At 35.2% G+C, this 19,464-nt stretch overlaps 1 protein-coding gene across 1 annotated transcript in view; it reads right to left on the bottom strand.

Moving 5' to 3' along the window:
* LOC150101006 (venom factor-like) overlaps positions 1 to 19,464 on the bottom strand; it is a 697,967-nt gene that overhangs the window by 324,659 nt on the left and 353,844 nt on the right. The window contains exon 25 of the mRNA XM_090401101.1: positions 12,365 to 12,521. Within this exon, the coding sequence (XP_090257227.1) occupies positions 12,365 to 12,521 (157 nt within the window). The remainder of the gene's footprint in view (positions 1 to 12,364; positions 12,522 to 19,464) is intronic.

Raw genomic sequence — 19,464 nt, 5'->3', positions numbered from 1 at the left:
TGGAGGGAGAAGACACATGACAGGACAGGACACAAATAACATATTTTTCAAACACATAATCAACAGAGGAACTGTTGAAGCCAAGTGCCATCTGCCAAGGGAGGTTGCTGCTGAATGCACTGTTGCCACTGCATTGGTTGCCAAAACTTTTTTATTTATCAACTTTATGCTCGCTTGCATCTTGTTCGAAAGTATAGTCGAAAAAAATGTTATTTATTCTACTATGGGATCATGGACGTATCTTCGAAAGGACGTAAGTCGGGGGATGACTGTATATTATATCCAAAGATACATTTATAGTGATAAACTCAAATAACATTTTGTTCACTCCTTACTAAATGTTCATAAAACAGATCCATGCAGAAAGCATTTTTCCATCTATAAAAGCTGCAAGGTTATTTCTGTTATTATAAGCATAAAAGTGTTTATTATAACAGAAATAACCATGATCAAATAATTCAGTGATTTTATGCTAATCAATTCATTACATATCTATAATCACAGACTCCATCAATAACACAGTCCAACACAATTTTTGCTGACTTTTATATGAGACTTGTTTTTTACTAATTTGGGTGCGCTGATTTCAAATATCAAACCCATTTTTCTCTATCACGTCAGGTTTTTCCTGTATGGCATTTTCTTTTTGCTAGTTTTGAGGAGGCAGTACTATTTAGAGGATCAAAAAAATCGATTTTCTAATATTATTTTCTGAAAGTATGTACTTTTAAAAATCTGTTCCTAACTTTTTATCTAGAAATTCGAAAAATTCCCGAAGATATAGCCTATTATTCAAAGCAGTGCACAGATCAGAATCGGAGCGCTCACCGCTCTCGCTTGTTAGTAAACGAATAAATGCATAAGAACCTGCAACGGCACATACTGGCGCTCTGAATGCGAGAGAGAGGCCGATAATTAGATACATAACTACTTAACAATATTCATTAAAAATTACAAGAATATTTATAAAAAAATAACAATTTTACTTACACATGAGTTTCAGGGAATAAATTTTTGTTTGTAGCAATTTCTGCTGTGTGTTCTGTTTTGGCAATCCCTTTGAATACTCCAACAGTAGTCGGCCATCATGTGAGAATCCCATCTTCCTTGGTACCGATCTTCCATAGTTTTAAGTCTTGATGAAATCTTTCGCCTTGTTCATCGCTTACAGCACCTAAATTCTCGGGAAATCTATCAAGATGACTGTATAGGAAATGAAGCTTTATGCTCATGTTGCAACCTAGGCGCTGGAAATTTTCAAGCATTGTTTCCACTAGATCTTTGTAATTGCACGCTTGTTTGTTTCCAAGAAAATTATTTACAACCATCGTAAATGAAGTCCAGGCCTCTTTCTCAATTTCGTTCATAGAGTTGATGAAATTTGGGTCTCTCATTAAAGTTCTAATTTGGAGTCCATCAAATACACCGGCTTTAATTTTTTCATAACTAAGTTGTGGAAATTTTTCACATATGTATTGGAAACAGTCACCTTGTAAATCTAAAGCTTTAACATACTGCTTCATAAGACCTAGTTTGATGTGTAGAGGTGGAAAAATGATTTTTTCTCTGTCGATTAAAGGTTGATTTATAACATTCTGTTCTCCAACATTTAAGGATATTCTAAGAGGCCAATGTTTCTGACTCCAGTGTTGGTTTCTAGCTCGACTATCCCAGAAGCATAGAAAACACGGAAACTTTGTATATCCTCTTTGAAAGCCAAGTAAAAAGTTCACCATTTTAAGATCCACATAGATGATCCAGTTATGGTCTGTATATTTTAATAACTTCAGAACCTTTTTAATGTCCTCATATGTTTCCTTTAAGTGGACTGAATAGCCAATAGAAATTGAGCCATATACATTCCCATTGTGTAGTAAGACACACTTGAGACTTCTGCTTGAACTGTCGATAAATAAACGCCACTCATTTGGATGATATTGTACAACACTCATTTCAGTTAGTAAACCTGACACATTGTTACAGTAAACAAACCCACACTCGTGTTTAAAATATTGTACAAGATTACTTTCCCTGCTACGATAAAAAGTTATCTTCGTATCTTGCTCCAGTAAGTTTTTTTCATTTAATCTGGAAGCTAACAATTCTGATGTTTCCTTTGATAGGCCCAAATCTCTTACTAAGTCATTCAATTCCGCTTGAGTAAAACGTTGCGGTCCAGAACTAGAAATTAATTTCGATTGTCTAAATCAACATCCAGGATTTGCTCCTCAAGAACATCTGGCATATCCTGATCATGCTCGTTCTCAAGTAAAGGAAGTCCTTTATAAATTAGCACGGCTATTTCATTGGAATGAGCAACTGGCCAAATTGCTGAGTCGAGATTTGGATACACAATTTTTTTCTTATTCTTCTTATTATAACCAGAAGTCTGAACTAAACAAAAATAGCAATCATCTACGTGATTTTTCGGTTCACGCCAAATCAATGGAATGCCAAAAGCTAATTTTTAGCATTTTCCCTTGCTCCACTGTCGTAAATTTTCTACACATGACTTACACACTTTATTTGGAGCCCATGAATTGTCCTGATCTGCAAGTTTTACGTCAAAGTATGCAAAGTACACCTTCTTGATGAAATCAGTGATATTTGTCCTTTGACTGGGAACAGTAAAACTGCCACAAATGTAGGAATCTACACTATTGACACATTTTTGAGTAGTAGACATGATGTATTTTCTTCACTGCCGACTAACATGCAATTAACAAGACAAAAAAACCAGAGACTTTATTGAAACGTTATAAGCGCTCATCATACTTTCACAATCGGTTAACGATTGACTGATTTCGATCGTTCTTTGTCCGCTATGACGCATATAGCATTTATTTGTTTTAGGCAGTTGTCATCGCCTACTTTTCATCACCTAAATGTATTAGGTCGGTTATCGGCCTCTCTCGCATTCAAAGCGCCAGTACGTGCTGTTGCAGGTACTGGCGCTTTTATTTGTTTACTAACAAGCGAGAGCAGTGAGCACTCCGATTCTGATCTGCGCACCGCTTTGAATAATAGGCTATATCTTCAGGAATTTTTTGAATTTTTTGATAAAAAGTTAGGAACAGATTTTTAAAAGTACATACTTTCAGAAAATAATATTAAAAAAATCGATTTTTTTGATCCTCTAAATAGTGCTGCCTCCTTAAAACTATCAAAAACTTACAAATTAGCAAAAAGAAAATGCCATAGAGGAAAAACCTGACATGATATAGAAAAATGGGTTTGATATTTGAAATCAGACCACCCAAATTAGTAAAAAACAAGTGTCAGATCATAATCAGCAGAAAAAAATTTTTTTTTTGTTGGCCAGTTTAATTAATGAATGTGTCTGTAACAATCATTAATCTTGAATAAATACAGATAATAGGTAAAACACAGAAAATCAAACTATATTTCTTTTAAACACCTATGATTTCTGCAATGAAACAGTGACTGATTTTATAAAGAAATTGCAGATATCAGAAAGGAACTTGATACTGTTTGCATTCAAGAGTATGTGAGTAGGGCTAATCAAAGTTGGTATGGTCACCTTAAACAGAATGAGAGAGGAAAGGTTAGTAAAACATATGTTTGATGCCAAGATGGCAGAAAAAAGATCTAGAAGCAGACCGAGATCTAGATGACTGATTCAGTAAGATGTGCCTTAGAAGACCAAAATGTCAGGTATGATAGTATTAGAGTGCTAACAAGTAATAGACTAATTTGGAGGGAAATTGTTGATAGGAGATTGGTAATCATGTAAACTTAATCATGTAGTGCTATTATAGCAGCCTGAACATCCCTTTAGGGTGCATATCAGGAAATTGATGAAAAAAAAAAAAAAACATACTGAAATCAATAATATACAATAACAATAAACAATGTACTTGTTCAATGAATAGATGTAAAAAGTGGAGAAAGGTAGGGATGTTGTATGGGATCTTCTAAGAAAGAGTCATGCAAGAAATCAAAAACAGGCATCACAAATTGGTGGAAGAAACATAAATAATTAAATACATGCAGATGACACCATACTACTCATTGAGAATGAAAGCCTGTGAATTATAATTAAATAAACTAACACACAGTAATGATGATAAATTTGAACTAAAATGCACATCCAAAAAACAATGATGATCATAGATAAAAGGAAAGATAACAAAATTAAGAATACCTTAGGTTTTTATACCCATTTATCTATGAAATTTATATATATTTTATATCCATTTACCTAAGATTTTTTACTCACCTATCAGCAAATCAGTTAGAAAATTAAAGCACAATTGTTGAACTCAATCCTCCTTTCATGATATTCTGAAGATGGAATGAGTTCAACAATTGTGCTTTAATTTTCTAACTGATATATTATTCTAACTGATATGATAGGCGAGTAAAAATCTTAGGTATTTCATATTACAGTTCATGTTCTCTGCCATTAGTTTACTGTACCAAAATGCTATTGATGAGTTCCCAATTTACTTTTATAGGATACTTTCTTTATGATATGAATCACTATGTAATATCTAATATTCATTTATGGTAAATGAATATATAAACATAATACTTCATAATCATAAATTGATAATCTAATTATATTATAGCAACTGTTTATTTTTGTTATGGATAGATGTTGCCATATCAGATGATATAGCAGTTTTGCCAGTAACACAAAAATTACCTGTTGTTAAAATTTGGTGCTTGTTACATACATATTATTTAAAAATGTTACAAATTATAAAATGCTAAGCTATTATTTCTCCAGATGTTAGAAAGAAAATTAAAAAAAAAACTATCAGGATCAGAAAATAGAAAGCCATTACAAAAGAAAATGAAAGGAAATAATCTGTATCATTAAATGAATTTCTGGAAATATTGCAGAGCTACTATTTTCAGCAGAATGTAGTATAGATACATCATTAATGGAGCAGAATGTGAGTTTACCTTTTACCTCCATATCAACGATAAGCAATGATTTTCAAGAAAAACTGGAAGATAAAAAACAACCCAAAAAATCCATTAAAACTGAATGTACTTTCAGCTGGTTCAGGCATATGGCCATGTAATTTGAATAATAAACAGCAGAGTACTCTTATTGAAAATTATCCATCACAAGTGAGAAATTTTAACATTGCAAAAGAAAAGTACAGGCAGGAAGTTTACGGAAACTTATTACACACAAATTCTTTCAAACAGTGAAAAAAAAAAAATCACTAGATTCTGGTTAATTTAATCTGTCTCTGAGGATTCTGTATTTTGCCTACACTGAAAATTGAAGAATGAGCATCAACAAAGCCTGGCATTTATCACAAAGTTTAGTAAAAATAAGTGAAATGCATGATTAACATTGTTAAGTAATCAAAACTGAAATTAATTAATTATATATACCGTATTTTCCGGTGTATAAGATGCACTTTTTTACCTTAAAAATTCATCTTAAAAATGGGGTGCGTCTTATATAATGAAGGTAAAGATTGTTTCCTCTTTTCAAAGTCATACGCACTCCCTTTTATGTTCCAAGATCTTTGTAGGGTGGTTAATGGTGCAATCAAATTGATGCGTGACCTTCACATGACTTCTAGCACGTCACTGGCTAAGAACGGGGTGCCCCTATTCAAGTTTCATAATATCTTATCCGAGTAATCAGTTACCGATGTTTATCAGTATTGAGTTGTCGTGTTGAGATAATTTGTGTTCAGTTTGATATTTCCCCATAGATTTTAGTGATGGGAAAAAACAGGCAACATTCATATACTTCAAGTTACAAATTGCAGGTTGTAAAATATGTGGAAGAACACAGGAATAGAGAAGCTGAAAGACATTTTGGACCTCCGCCTACAGAAAAATGATTAGAACTTGGCATGGTCAGAAGGAGATTTTGTATAATTTGCATAAAGAAAAGCACATGGAAAGTGGAAAAATTGCGAAGTGGCCAGAACTAGAGACCGAAGTTTTGAAATGGGTGCAAGAAAATCGGCAAAATGGCATTGCCATTTCAACATTTTCAACATTTCAACAGTTTAGGTTTTTTCCAGAAAATTGTATTAAATTTCTTGGGTGCGTCTTATACATAGGAGCGTCTTATACACCGGAAAATACGGTATATATATATAATTATTAATTATTAAGTGACACCTGCAAGGCCTCATCATGGGAGGGCACACTACTCTACTCCACAACTTACACACACACACAATGCCATCTCCCTGCCCACAACCACCACAAATCATATTATTTGTCTGTAAATTGTGTCTGCTCTCACAGCCAATTTGCCTACATGCAGGATGAAAAACCAAAGTTTCTGAAAAAAAAAGTTTCTGAAAAAAAAAAATCCTACTGCCTACATATGAGATCAGCTATTTCCCTTTCTAAAAAGTCCATATAAAGATTCCTCTCATCACAATGAGAAATGAACTCAGGCCTTTTTCAATTGAAGGATGCCATCTTCTAATGCATAATGTATGTGACTCAGTCTTTGGCAAAGTGATGTTTAGTATTCATAAGATCATCAAGATATTTTATGAGCATGATAATGGAATTTTTTTTCATTTGACAGAAACCACTGCAAAATTTGATAACATTATGTCAGAACATTTAAGCAGATTACAAATATTGACAAAATAATACAAAATTTAGGAGTCAAAATATAAAAACCAAATAATTAAAATAGCAGATGAATAAAGAATATATAATAATGAATAACATTATTTTGAATAAAGTAAGAGATGTTACTCAATTATTTGAGATACAATCCCTGACAGAACAAGAATAGGCAGATTTCCAAAATACAAGTCTTTCTATATGTAAAAATTTTTATTTTATTTTATGTTTTTATTTTATTCAGTAGATAACATGTTTGGAGGATTATACAAACTTTTAGTAGCCTATCTACAAAAACTTAATCCAGCTATACAAAAGTAATATGAGGTGTTACCACAATACCACAAACGTGTGCAAACCTACCAGATTATGAGAGAACATCCTGAAAAAAAAAATCTAGGGTAATCTATATTCCATATCTATATTGCCAAAGTATGATAAAAATGAACTGAGATGGAAAGGGGATCATGAGCAGTATGTTAACAGATGGGGTGAGGAGAAGGAAGTGGAATTTGTAAATGTGTGGAATGCATTTGAGGAAAGGAAGGATTTGCACAAAAGTAACAAGTTGCATTTAAATGGATCTGGTGTGAGCAAGAAAGCAGAGGAAGTAAGAGGTGAAGAGAAAGATCAGGAGAGAGAGAGAGAGGAACTAGCGATATTGAAGTGGTTGTAAATGAGAACAGTGTAAGAGATAATGATTGCAGAACAAGAATGCAAGATGGATGGGAAATGGATAGATTTAGGGTAGACAATGATAAGGAGAATGGATGGTGGAAGTAGTAGTCAATGTGTGTATGGGGATGGTCAGCACAGTAATGAGATGGCCCAGGATGTAAGAAATGTTTCTTCTAATTTTTGCCGACCCCATATGTACATGAAAAACATTCTGTGTTCATGTTTCCAGTCTCAGACTCAATGTGTATGCTATAATATATAGAGTAACATTTTGAAGGTTTAATGCACTAAAACCATTAATGTAATATTTCTCATGTTAATGTTGACCTTTTTTTCGTCTAGCTATAACCTGTAAAATTACGAGTACTAAATTAATTCCCTTAAATCTGCATAGCTAAGAAATCCATCACCGCTTGCATGAATTCGAGTGACTGTTCTGTCTAGACAGTGGACTCTCTAAACAATGTCTCTGCAAATTGCTGACATCAGTGTCAGCAATGTCAGTGCCATTTGTCCAAATGGCACAGGCTGATTAGTTACTTTTTAATTTTAGTTTACTTTTTAGTTTAAGTTGCTTCTAATTCTTAGATGGTATTAAGTTGGAATGAGCTAGAGTTGCAGTGGAGACCTTGGAGAAATTACTAAATAAAATAATTGAAAAGTACAACTTATCATATAATTTGTTTTATAGTACATTGCACAATTATTTACTGTAATGAGAAATTCTGTAATCAAAAATTTTGTGTGTACAGTTACTAGGTGTGTGCTCCTCTTTTTTGATTAGTGTGCACATTTGCATGTACACAGATTAGAGGGAACATTGGGTTAAGGGATTTAGTTGAGTCTGAAGAGTAAGTTAGGGTAAGTGGTGATAAAGATAACTGGAAAAGGTTAGGTATAGGGAAAATCCCAACCAACAAATACCATGGGAAGGACTAGTTATGGACCTAAATGCAAACTGCGTCATAAATGAAGCAGTTCACATTTACAAATGTCAGGAGCATCAGAAACAAGGGAGATGAAAGAGTTTACTGATTGAGTTTATTTGCCCAAAAATTGTTAGTATAAGTGAAACATGGTTGGATAAGATGATATTTTGATGGGAATAGAAATTAAAGGGTATGATGTTTTTTTTTGCAAAGATACAAAGAACAAGCAGGAAGGGGAGAGTTGATGATGATAGCATGCGAATCAGATCTGCACAAACTGAACTGTTTTGAGTCAGCATAGCATGAGGTGAAGGTTGATAGGAAGAGATATTTAGCTAGGCAGGGAATGTGGAGAGGTTGAGAAAAGTATGAGTGAACAAGGGAATGTTGATCATTATGCATGATTTTAATTATGGTAATATAAATTGAAATGAAGACAAAATTTGTGTAATAAGGAATTTCTTGAGAGAAAACTATCTTAGACAGTCTATAAAGGGCATGCCGTTGCATAAGAGAATGTGACTGTGAGTAGAGTGCTACATTGCCCTTCCGTTGAGAGTGAACATGAGGTTTATCACCTGGGTGGCCAGTCATATGAAGACTTCTGTGAGGAAAGGATATATGTAGAATTACAAGGCTGGTGATTATGAGAAGCTTAGGAGATGGCCTGGAGCTATAAGCATGGAATGAGAAGTTAATGCAAGTGAGAGATAAATGCTGTGTGGGAAAGATATATTTAAAAACACCAATGTGCAAATGTATTCCTATGGTCCACAGGCTGAATAAGATAGATGTCAAATGGATAAATAAAGGGATTATGCACAAAATCTGGAAGATGATACTGTGGGGGGCAACAAAAGATGAATAACGGTAACAAACAATTACATGAGGAGTATAAAGAACAGGCCAGGAAGGTGGCTCAGTTAGTCAAAAGGGAAGGAAGGTAAAATTATTCCACTGCATAAAGGTGGTGATAAAGCTGTGGCCACAAATTATGGACCAGTCTGCATCTGGAGTTGTGGTTAAGGTATTGGAAAGATTAGTGAGAACTAGACTACTCAAATGAGTTAATAATAACAGCATTCTCTATGATGGTCAGCATGAGTTTGTTAAAGGAAGATCATGTTTTACCAACTTACTTATGTACTATAACAAGGTGACAAATGTATTAGACAAGGGAGATGCATATACAGTGGTATACTTAGATTTTGCAAAAGCTTTTGAATGATTGCCACACAGCAAGCTATTAAATAAATTGAAATGGAATGGGATTGGCTAACATATTTGTGAGGTGGAGCGGTGACTGGATGTCAGATAGGCATCAGAAAGCTGTATGGGGGGGGGGGGGGATATCCCCAAAGTCACTAGTGGTGTGCCACAGGGGGGGGGTCTGTATTGGGCCGATGTTGTTCAACGGGTATGTTTATATTGAGAAAGGTTTAACTATAGAATGATGCAAAACTGGGGATAAAAATGATGCAGAGTCAAGCAGATGTTGTGGCCTTACAAGAAGATGTGTGAATGAAACAGTCGGTTCAATGCTGCAAAAGTGTAAAGTACTGAAAGTTGGTAAGCAATGATGAAATGCAATGTATACAAGTAAAGAAAGTACCAACTATTCCTCACTAAGTGTATACTTAATGAGGACACTTTGAAGGAAATAGATGAAATGAAAGTTCTAGTAGCAGAGAAGGATTTGAAATTAAGATGCCACATTGCACAAGTGGTGAAGATGCCACCTCAGATAATGGAAATGATACAAAGGACCTTGTGTTTCAGATATAAAGAGGTGATGGTTCCATTATATAAGGCCTTGATTACGCATGATATGGACTACTGTGCATTGATTTCGTCACCTGGTTTTCTTGGTGATAAGGTTATGTTAGAAAATATCTAGAGAAGATTTGCAAAGGTGGTAACTGGCCTTTGGAATGTGGGGTATGAAGACAGATTGAGGGAATGTAATTTGCATTCCCTCAATTCCTACTCCTGAATAGGAGCAGGAATAGAAGTCATCATCAATTTCTTGATGTTACCCTCTCAACAGATGTTCAGGCTACTATGACAACACTGCATGATTAATTTTACATTATTATTAAACTTCTATAAACAATTTTCCCCCAAATTAGTCTATGACTTGACAGCACTCCAATACTAACATTTCATATCTAACATTTGGATCTTCTAAGCACTTCAGATAAATCAATCCATGTAGATCTTTGTCTTTCTTGGGGTCTCCTGCTATCTTGGCATCAAACACCTGTTTCACTAACCTTTTTTCTCCCATTCTGTTTAATTGGCCAAAACACTTAAATTAGCTCTGCTCACACATTCTTGTGTGAATGCTCACACATGAATGCCAACAATGTCAAGTTCCTTTCTAATATCATTTTTAACATTTTTAATATGATACTGACATTGATGTTGCCTACTGACCCCCCCTAATTTTTCTCAGAACCCTCATGTTTGTGGCCTCTAGTCTTTGATCAAGTGATTTATTTCTAACCCAACTCTCAGACCCATAATTAAAACTGGTTTGAACACTATCTTGTATACAGCTAGTTTGGAATTTTGGCCAATTTCTCTCTTATTCCATATAAATTTATTCAGCTGGCTACCAGCTTTGCTTATTCTATTGTCTATTTATTATGTGATATAACAAGTCTGAACAAATGTGCATAGAATTGGTCACATGAATTTCAAGGAGATGAAGGAATACTGAAAATTATCTGAAGGAAAATAATTAAAGCCAATATATGGCTATGGAATTTTAACTATGCAAACCACAGGAATATATCTTAAGGAAGGGGGAAGACGGGGATATTAAATGGAATAATAGGGTTGGAGATTGATATATAAGAGATTTTTCAAAAGATAACAAGGATGAAGAAAAAAGAAAACAAGAATCCATGTTGAAAAGTGCAGTATAAAGATTCAAGGAGGAGCACAGAAATATTTTGATTTAAGTGTTAAATAAACAATATGAATGCATGGAAGAAGAGTGAATGCATATTAATTTCTCAAGACGGAAATATGGAACAGTTCAATCTTATCAGAAACATCACTGACACCATATGATACTGAAACACTTGTTATAGCTCCATGTTTTTTCTGCTTATTAAATACAACATACTCAGACTAACTGCTTGTTCATGGAAAAAGTTGAATTTCAAAAAAATAAAAACCCTAATTCCCAAGAACAATTAACTTAGCCATGCTTGAAAGAGACCTGGAAATTATTCTTGTCACAACACAATGTTTTAACGAAACCTGTGGAATAATAATTAATGTAAAGAAACAATTTTTATAATCGAAGGTAATCAAATTATATTGTTCTTCTTCAAAATGAATATGTTTAACATGAAATGAAATGAAATATTTGTAATTAATTTCAACTGGAGTTTGAATGTTTCTTTATACTGATACATTTATGTCACATTACTTGTTCAAGTTAAGGGATATTACATCCCATATCGTTTCTTAGCCGAATAAGAAACTCAAAGAGTTTCATGCCGAATATAGTAGAAACTATATAAAGTTCGGCGATTCCAAGCGTAAGCAAATACCTGGATGCTGCAGCAACTGACCCTTAAGGTAGTGCAAGCTGAGGCAACTCATGTCAAAGGTGGAGCAAGCTCCTATCACTATTCTTGATATTTACCCACAATGTGAACTTAGCTCCTGGGAGCTGTATTACTGTTTGACATTATGAAAGAAGGTCACTACCTTAAGGGTCAGTTGCTGCAGTATCCAGGTATTTGCTTACGCTTGGAATCGCCGAACTTTATATAGTTTCTACTATATTCGGCATGAAACTCTTTGAGTTTCTTATTCGGCTAAGAAACGATATGGGATGTAATATCCCTTAACTTAAACAAGTCATATGTCGCCGAATTGAAGCCTTTGGCTCTTCATATATCTAATAATGTCACATTACATTTTAAATCTATATCTCTCAAACCAAGCTGCTTTGCCATAGAAAATATTTAATTAATTAAATAAATATTAAATTAATTTAAATTAAATATATTTAATTTAAATATTAATGGACATGACACTATGTGCATTTGAAACTTCACAAAGGTCTGAATATAATAATAAAAATTCACTTTAAAAGAAAAGTTTGCATTTTTTTTCATTGAATTATTTTTAACGTGAATACTACTTACAATCATTTCTTGATGAAGAACTGGATGTGTGTCTTCAAATGAACCATCTGGTTTCTGAACATTTTCTAGCCATTTCAAACCAGTGCATATCACATTTTCATCAATATGTACAAGTCTTCGAGCTTGGCAAAACATTTTCAGAACAAACGCAGTTAACCTAGAAAATAAGCCATCTTGAATGATATACTGCAATGGTTCTTATCAACTGCAAGAAACTAATATGATTTTTAGTATATGAATGTATGTATGTATGTGTGTGTGTTTTACACAACACACACACTACAGTGCTTCTTAAAAATAGCAAATTTTAAATATTTTGAATTTTGTATGAGGTACCTACTCATTATTTTCACATGCATAAAGAAAAAACTCTAAAAATTTGAAATGATTTCAAGTATATATAGGGACTGTGAGTTAATTTTTAATATTACTCCCAATAAAATTATGTAATTTGCTTTTGTATTTTAAAATCTACTTTAGTGTCCAAAGTGAATTGTTTTTTAATTTTTTTATTTAATTAGAAATTTTAATTTTTTTTTTCAAATGAACATAAACTTCAGTTATAGAGGAAATGACAAAATGAAACTATTTTTTTTTAATTGAAACAAATTAATATAAAGTTTATAAATTATTAAATTTACTGGCTTTGTTGCTATTATTCTAGCAGTAATGTTTTCTTGCAGTCGGGGTACTTCTTCCTGTAATCACTTACGACCAGCAACAACAACAGAAAAAAAAAAATGCTTTTGGTCTTTATTGCTGGTGTGCAGCTTGTTGTACTCATCCACTAGGGCTATATCTCTTTCTGCAATGTCACTGACAGCTCTCAAACATTAAATGGACTTTTTTTTAATCACTGGAACGACTTATCTTGATTTCAGTCAGCAGTATCCTTGTTCAGGAAAACAGCAGGAAATCTGGTGATAGAGAAGAAGTGTAGCTTGTTTCTTTGGACTATCCTCTCCAGCTTACTTCAAAGCTTAGTATAGAGGGTGTATTCATGCTTGGCATGGGCTATGTCAAAGAGATTTTTAAGACTTTTTTTCCACTCATTTTCCTTCATTAACACCTCTGAATTCTTTCCCTTGTTCTGCTCTTTCCAAGATTTGTCCCATTCTCTAAATATGCCTTCATCTTTGTCCTCGACATGCTTTTTGAAACTTTGTAGGTATTCTTCCCTTTTCGCAGATCACCAAAATATCCAAATCATCATTAATATACAAATTAAAAAGTAGTGGCCCTAGTTCAAAGTCTTGGGGCACTCTACTAGTCCCCTTCATTGGCCTTGATTCCACTCCACCATACATCACCCTCTGATGTCTGTCTGCCAGCCAACCCCATATTTATGCCACCATCCTTATATTCATTCCCATTTGCTCTAACTTCTCTTCTAACTTTGCTCTAACTTATGTAATAGTTTCCCATTCAGTATTCTGCAAAATGCTTATGTGTATCCAGCAGCATCATGGCATAACCATGTTCTTTATGCAATTCAGCTGTCATTTTATTATAAAATGTCATTAAATTACCAAGGTAGGATCTACCTTTAGAAAGTTGTGCTGCCCCAATGGAGCAGGGCTCGACAAAGGCACTTGCCCACCACCTAAAATTTTGCTAGCTGGCAAATAGCTGCAGATTGGACAAAATAGGCTATTTTTGTTATTTCATAAAAAATAACTTTCCAAAACTAAATCTTTTTAACTGAAAGAAAGTATAGAAATGGCACAACCAATCACCTTACGGAACTCCTATTTACTTATTGAGACATATCATTAAAAACTGGGGAAGGGGTCTTAGCTGTACATCTGTCCAAAAAGAAACCGAACTTTTTGAAAATAGAAGAAACTAGTGGCGTCATTTGTTGTAACTTTTTGCTGTCAAAAGCGGCAACCTTTATTAGTGTTGTGTCGAATATACAATTGGGTGCTGCTATAGACCAGGTGATGGAAAAGATGGTGGTGACAGTATACACAAGCAAATAGAAGAAATGAGTGGAAGGAGGGTAATTATTATGGGAGATTTCAACTATGGTCACATTGATTGGAGTGAGGAGAGGACACACGGGGGGAAGGAATTAGATTTTATGCGGTTATTAAGATATAACTATCTGCGACAGCATGTAATGGAAAATACTAGGGATCAGAGAGTGCTTGACCTAGTAATTACATCTGAGGATTTGGCTGTAACAAATATGACCACATTGCCACCAATTGGTGAGAGTGATCATAGGGTCTTGACTTGGGAGGTGGCTAAACGTGTAGAATTTTCAATTAAGACAGGGTACATGTGGAATTATTGGGCTGGAAAGTATGACAAGCTTAGGAGTTTGATTGGTTCAGTGCCATGGCATGTACAACTGCAAGGTCTAGAAGTTGATAGTGCATGGGAGGCAGTTAAGAAGTGTTTGCATGAAGCAATGGCTGACTGTATACCTAGAGTCCGAATAATAAATCAAGTAGGGGTTAAATGGATGAATAACACCATTAAGCTTGAGCTGCAAAAAAAGAAACAACTATGGAGGGAATTTAAGGAGAAAGGTGACCGGCAGGCACACGAACGGTATAAAGCGCAGGCCAGAAGGGTAACAAGTGTGGTAAGAAAAGCAAAAAGGATTACGAAAGAACATTGGCCATTGGCCATGCAGGCTAAAGAGAATCCTGAACAATTTTTTCGATATGTTGCAAGTAAATGAAAAAATATATATGGCAGAATGATTTTAAAGAATGCTGATGGTAGGGAGGTAACCGAATCAGCTGATATAGTTGAATTACTGAGCGAGCACTTTGCAAGAATATATCATCCAGGTGGTGACATTGCAGAAATGAATGAACCAATAGATTATATGGGAATTGTGGTGAATGAAGTGGAGGTGAGTAGTCTATTGCATAACCTCAATGTCAATACATCCGTGGGATTGGATGGCATACCAGCTCGTGTCGTACGAGAAGCAGCTAAAGAATTGTCAGTACCCTTGACCATTTTGTTTAATTTGAGTCTCGGGTCTGGGTTAGTCCCGAGGGGGTGGGAAGAGAAAATAGTTCCACTGCATAAAGGTGGTGCCAAGACTGCTGTTGTAAATTACCGACCGATTAGCATATCAGGAATCATTGTCAAGGTCTTAGAGAAATTAGTCAAGAAAAGAATACAGGATTGGATAGATGAAAATGGGATATTGTATGGGGGACAACACAGTTTTGTGAAGGGTAGATCATGCCTCAGTAACTTGCTCACGTTTTATAACACAGTGACGGCTGAACTGGATAGGGGTAATGGGTTTACAGTGATACTACTGGACCTTGCCAAGGCCTTTGACAGGTTACCACATGGAACCCTAATCAGTAAACTGGTGCAGATGGGGATAGTTATAGGGTTGGTGAGATGGATAGGAGGGTGGTTGAAGGAGAGATACCAGAGAGTGGTTTATGCAGGAGTGGAGTCTAAAAGACGGCTTGTGACTAGTGGTGTGCCGCAGGGCTCTGTTCTTGGACCACTGCTTTTCAATTTGTTCATCAATGATATAGGAAAGGATTTGAGAGGAAGTGTTCACTTGTTTGCTGATGATGCAAAGTTGGGTAGAGCAATTATGAGTGCACAGGATGTCAAAATTTTACAGGATGATTTGGATAGTTTGGAGGACTGGGCTAGGAAAAATGGATGTCAATTTAATGTGCCAAAGTGTAAGGTTATGCACTTTGGGGTGAAAAGAATAGCAGCAGTATATCGCATTGGTGGAACCGTATTCCAGGAGATTGATGAGGCCAGGGATTTGGGAGTGTTGGTGGATAGGGAACTGAAGTTTAGGGGGCACATTGCAAAAAGTGACTAAATCAGCTCATCAAATCACTTGGCTTCTGAAAAATACTTTAACATGCAGAGACAAACAAGTTGTTGTTCCTCTGTATCCAGCCTTGATAAGACCCCATTTGGACTACTGTGCCCAGTTATGGGCACCAGGGTTTCTTCGTGATGGGGAGGAAGTGGAGAGGATCCAGAGACGAGTGACCAAGATGATAGCAGGTCTGTGGAATGAACCTTATGAGAATAGGTTGAAAATTTGTGGGTTGCAGAGATTGGACGATAGGCGAAGGAGGGGTGATATGATTGAGACATTCAAATTACTGAAGGGTTTCTATAAGATTGATCCAGAAGATATTTTTGAAAATATGACTGGTGGTGGGAGGACTAGGGACCATGCATGGAAGCTGGGCAAGAGCTTGGTTGACAAGGGAGTTAGAGCTAGGTTTTTTACTTGGATAGTGGTGAATGAGCGAAATAAGCTTCCGGAGTCTGTTGTGGGTGCTACAACCGTGAATGAGTTCAAGGCAAGGTATGATAGATACTGTGTCAATGTCAAATTGTTGTTCTTGACATGATGTTAGGGCCTCACTCGATGAGTCTGTCGACTCCTTGAAGTTGCCCAGAACAATAATAATAATAATAATAATAATAATTGCGTCAACTGTTTATGACATTTGCTTCATTAGAAGCCGAGTTATAGTGCCAAGAGTGACAGTGTGTTTTGACAAACGGTTGGAAAATGAGTTTCAAACAGAGAGCTGTGATTGACTTTTGCATTAAACTTAGTAAAAATTTTACCAAACATCAAATGCTTCAAAAAGCATACGGTGATGATGCTTATCCTGTACTCAAGTATACGAGTGGTTTAAACGATTTCAAAATGATTGTGAGACACTTGAGGACGATGAAAAGCCGGGCTGTTCAAAAACTGGACTGAGTGAAGTTAACATCCAAAAAGTGCGTGATTTCATCAGAGAAAACTCGAAATCATCCATGAGATTGATTGAAGATGAATTGGGGATTCCAAAATGAACTGTGCACAACATTTTGACAGAGAGTTTGGGCCTTCGTATATTGAATTCACAATTTGTTCCCCACAAGTTGACCGCTGCCGAAAAAATGTATCGAATTGAACACTGCGAGAACCTCATTACAACCACTCATAAGGACTAAACTTCCTTGAAATGATCGTTACTGGTGATGAAATATGATGTTTTGAATATGAGCCCAAAACAAAGCTCCAGAAGAGGGGGATCCAAAAAAAAGTCGCTTGGAGAAGTCAAAAGTAAAGACAATGCTGATTTGTTTCTACAATTCCAAGGGCATTATCCACAAAGAATTCGTTCCGCCTGGCTGAACGGTCAATGGCGAGTTTTATCTCAAAGTTCTGAAGTGATTGATAGTGAGAATTCGTCGCGTACAGCATGAATATCGTGATGCAGGCAGCTGGTCACTTTTGCACAATGATGCACATCTCATTGTTCGAACATTGTGAGACAGTTTTTGAGCAAAAACCAAGTTTGTGTGTTGGATCACTCGCCGTACTCACCTGATTCAGTACCCTGTGACTTCTTTCTCTTCCCTCAACTTCATTTGCCAATGAGAGGGTGCAACGATTCATTAATTCATTAATGAATCGTTATTGCTGTAAATAAATATGAATTTCTTTTTCACATCTTTTCATTTTTGATGTTTAGTGTTAATAATATGTATAACATCTACAGTGTTTTGTATCATATAAGACAATACTGATGTAGGTACTGACAGACAGACAATTTATCTCGTAAACAGATGACATAAACTTACGGTATCAATAAATATAGTACAATACTGTAAATATATTTTCTCTTCCTTATGATTTTCTTAATAACATTTTCTTTTCTCTAGCTTACTTTATTGTATGAATACAGTATATAATACATATAACATACAAAATATATGTTAATCGACTATTTATGTTATCGATAAGGCTTCCGGTCAACAGTAGGCCATTAGTAATTACATTTTTGGGGGAGTCAAAAGTTATACGCAAATTTTTGACTGTGTGGGGCGGGGTCTGAATTGTTCAAGGGTTAACTGTACTTTCCATGCACTACTGACATTCATTCCTTGTAGCTTCTTATGACATGGCACTGCTCCAAGCTGTCACAAAACTTTGTCTTAATAGCTAGTTTTGTTGTTCCATATGAATCCTCTCCTTGACTGAGAATTTCACATATTGAGCAACCTCCCAAAACAAGGCTGCATGGCCACTTTCTGTGAATGGGGACAGAGTTGCTACTATAGTTATAGATAGATCTTCTGATACTAGTACCAAATCCAACACTCTCAAAAACCCCTGGTCCCCTCCATTAGATGCCAATTTCAGGGAATTATCCCTTAGTAATTGTAGAAATTCCATTTCCATCTTGCCACATGCCCTTTCCTCCTTTTCTCAGTTTACCACTCTTTTATACTTTATCCATTCACAGTTGCTTTCATTCTCCATCCTTCTGTACCACGTGCCAATAGCTCCTCTAGTCACTGGCCCCGCATTTTGTCCTGTGAAAGTGTGTGCTTAAGTCTGCTATTTCTCTCCACACTTCCCTTCCTCATCCACATTACTTTCCACTGCTTTCTTCATACTCTCATTCATATTTCATACACTATCATTCACTCCTTCACTATATTCTTTATAACAATATCTACAACACTTTCATTATCCTGCCTTACACCGTTAATATTAGTTATTTCATTCTGCTGCTTTTAATGTGACTCACATTTCTTGTACTAGCTCATAAAACATTTTCAACACAAACAAGCTCTTTACTCTTGCTTTCATACCACAAACCATTCATACTTGGCAATTAACAGATTAACGCACACCCTATTGCATTAAATCCCACATATTGAAATCATCGAAGTCTTGATTGCTATTTTTCTCATCCACACTGGTACTATGAATGTAGAAACTTTTTAAACAACACTGCATAATAATAGTCACAATTAATTGAATACACTTAATAGCATAGTCAAAAATAAAGAAAATACCAATAATGATTAGCAATATTCTAAATATTTACTTAAAATAAAGACTTATCTGAACAACACATGCCCAACTTACACATTTAATCAACAGCACATTCACAACATACAGACATAAAAAACAACAAATGTTCCAATATATAGAGGCCTTGGCATTCATAATGCAAAGCACACTTTCTTTTAAATGTGTATATTACTATGCATTTCAACAAGAATATGAACATCAGTACATTTCATTCCAAAATGTATGTCTGAATACTTATTTCAATATAGTATAC

Source organism: Typopeltis vanoorti, chromosome 12, assembly GCF_054136105.1.
Source record: "Typopeltis vanoorti isolate ZY-2024b chromosome 12, IOZ_Tvanoo_1.0, whole genome shotgun sequence".
In the NCBI taxonomy this organism is placed as follows: Eukaryota; Metazoa; Arthropoda; class Arachnida; order Uropygi; family Thelyphonidae; genus Typopeltis; species Typopeltis vanoorti.
This window is presented reverse-complemented; position numbering and strand designations above follow the sequence as displayed.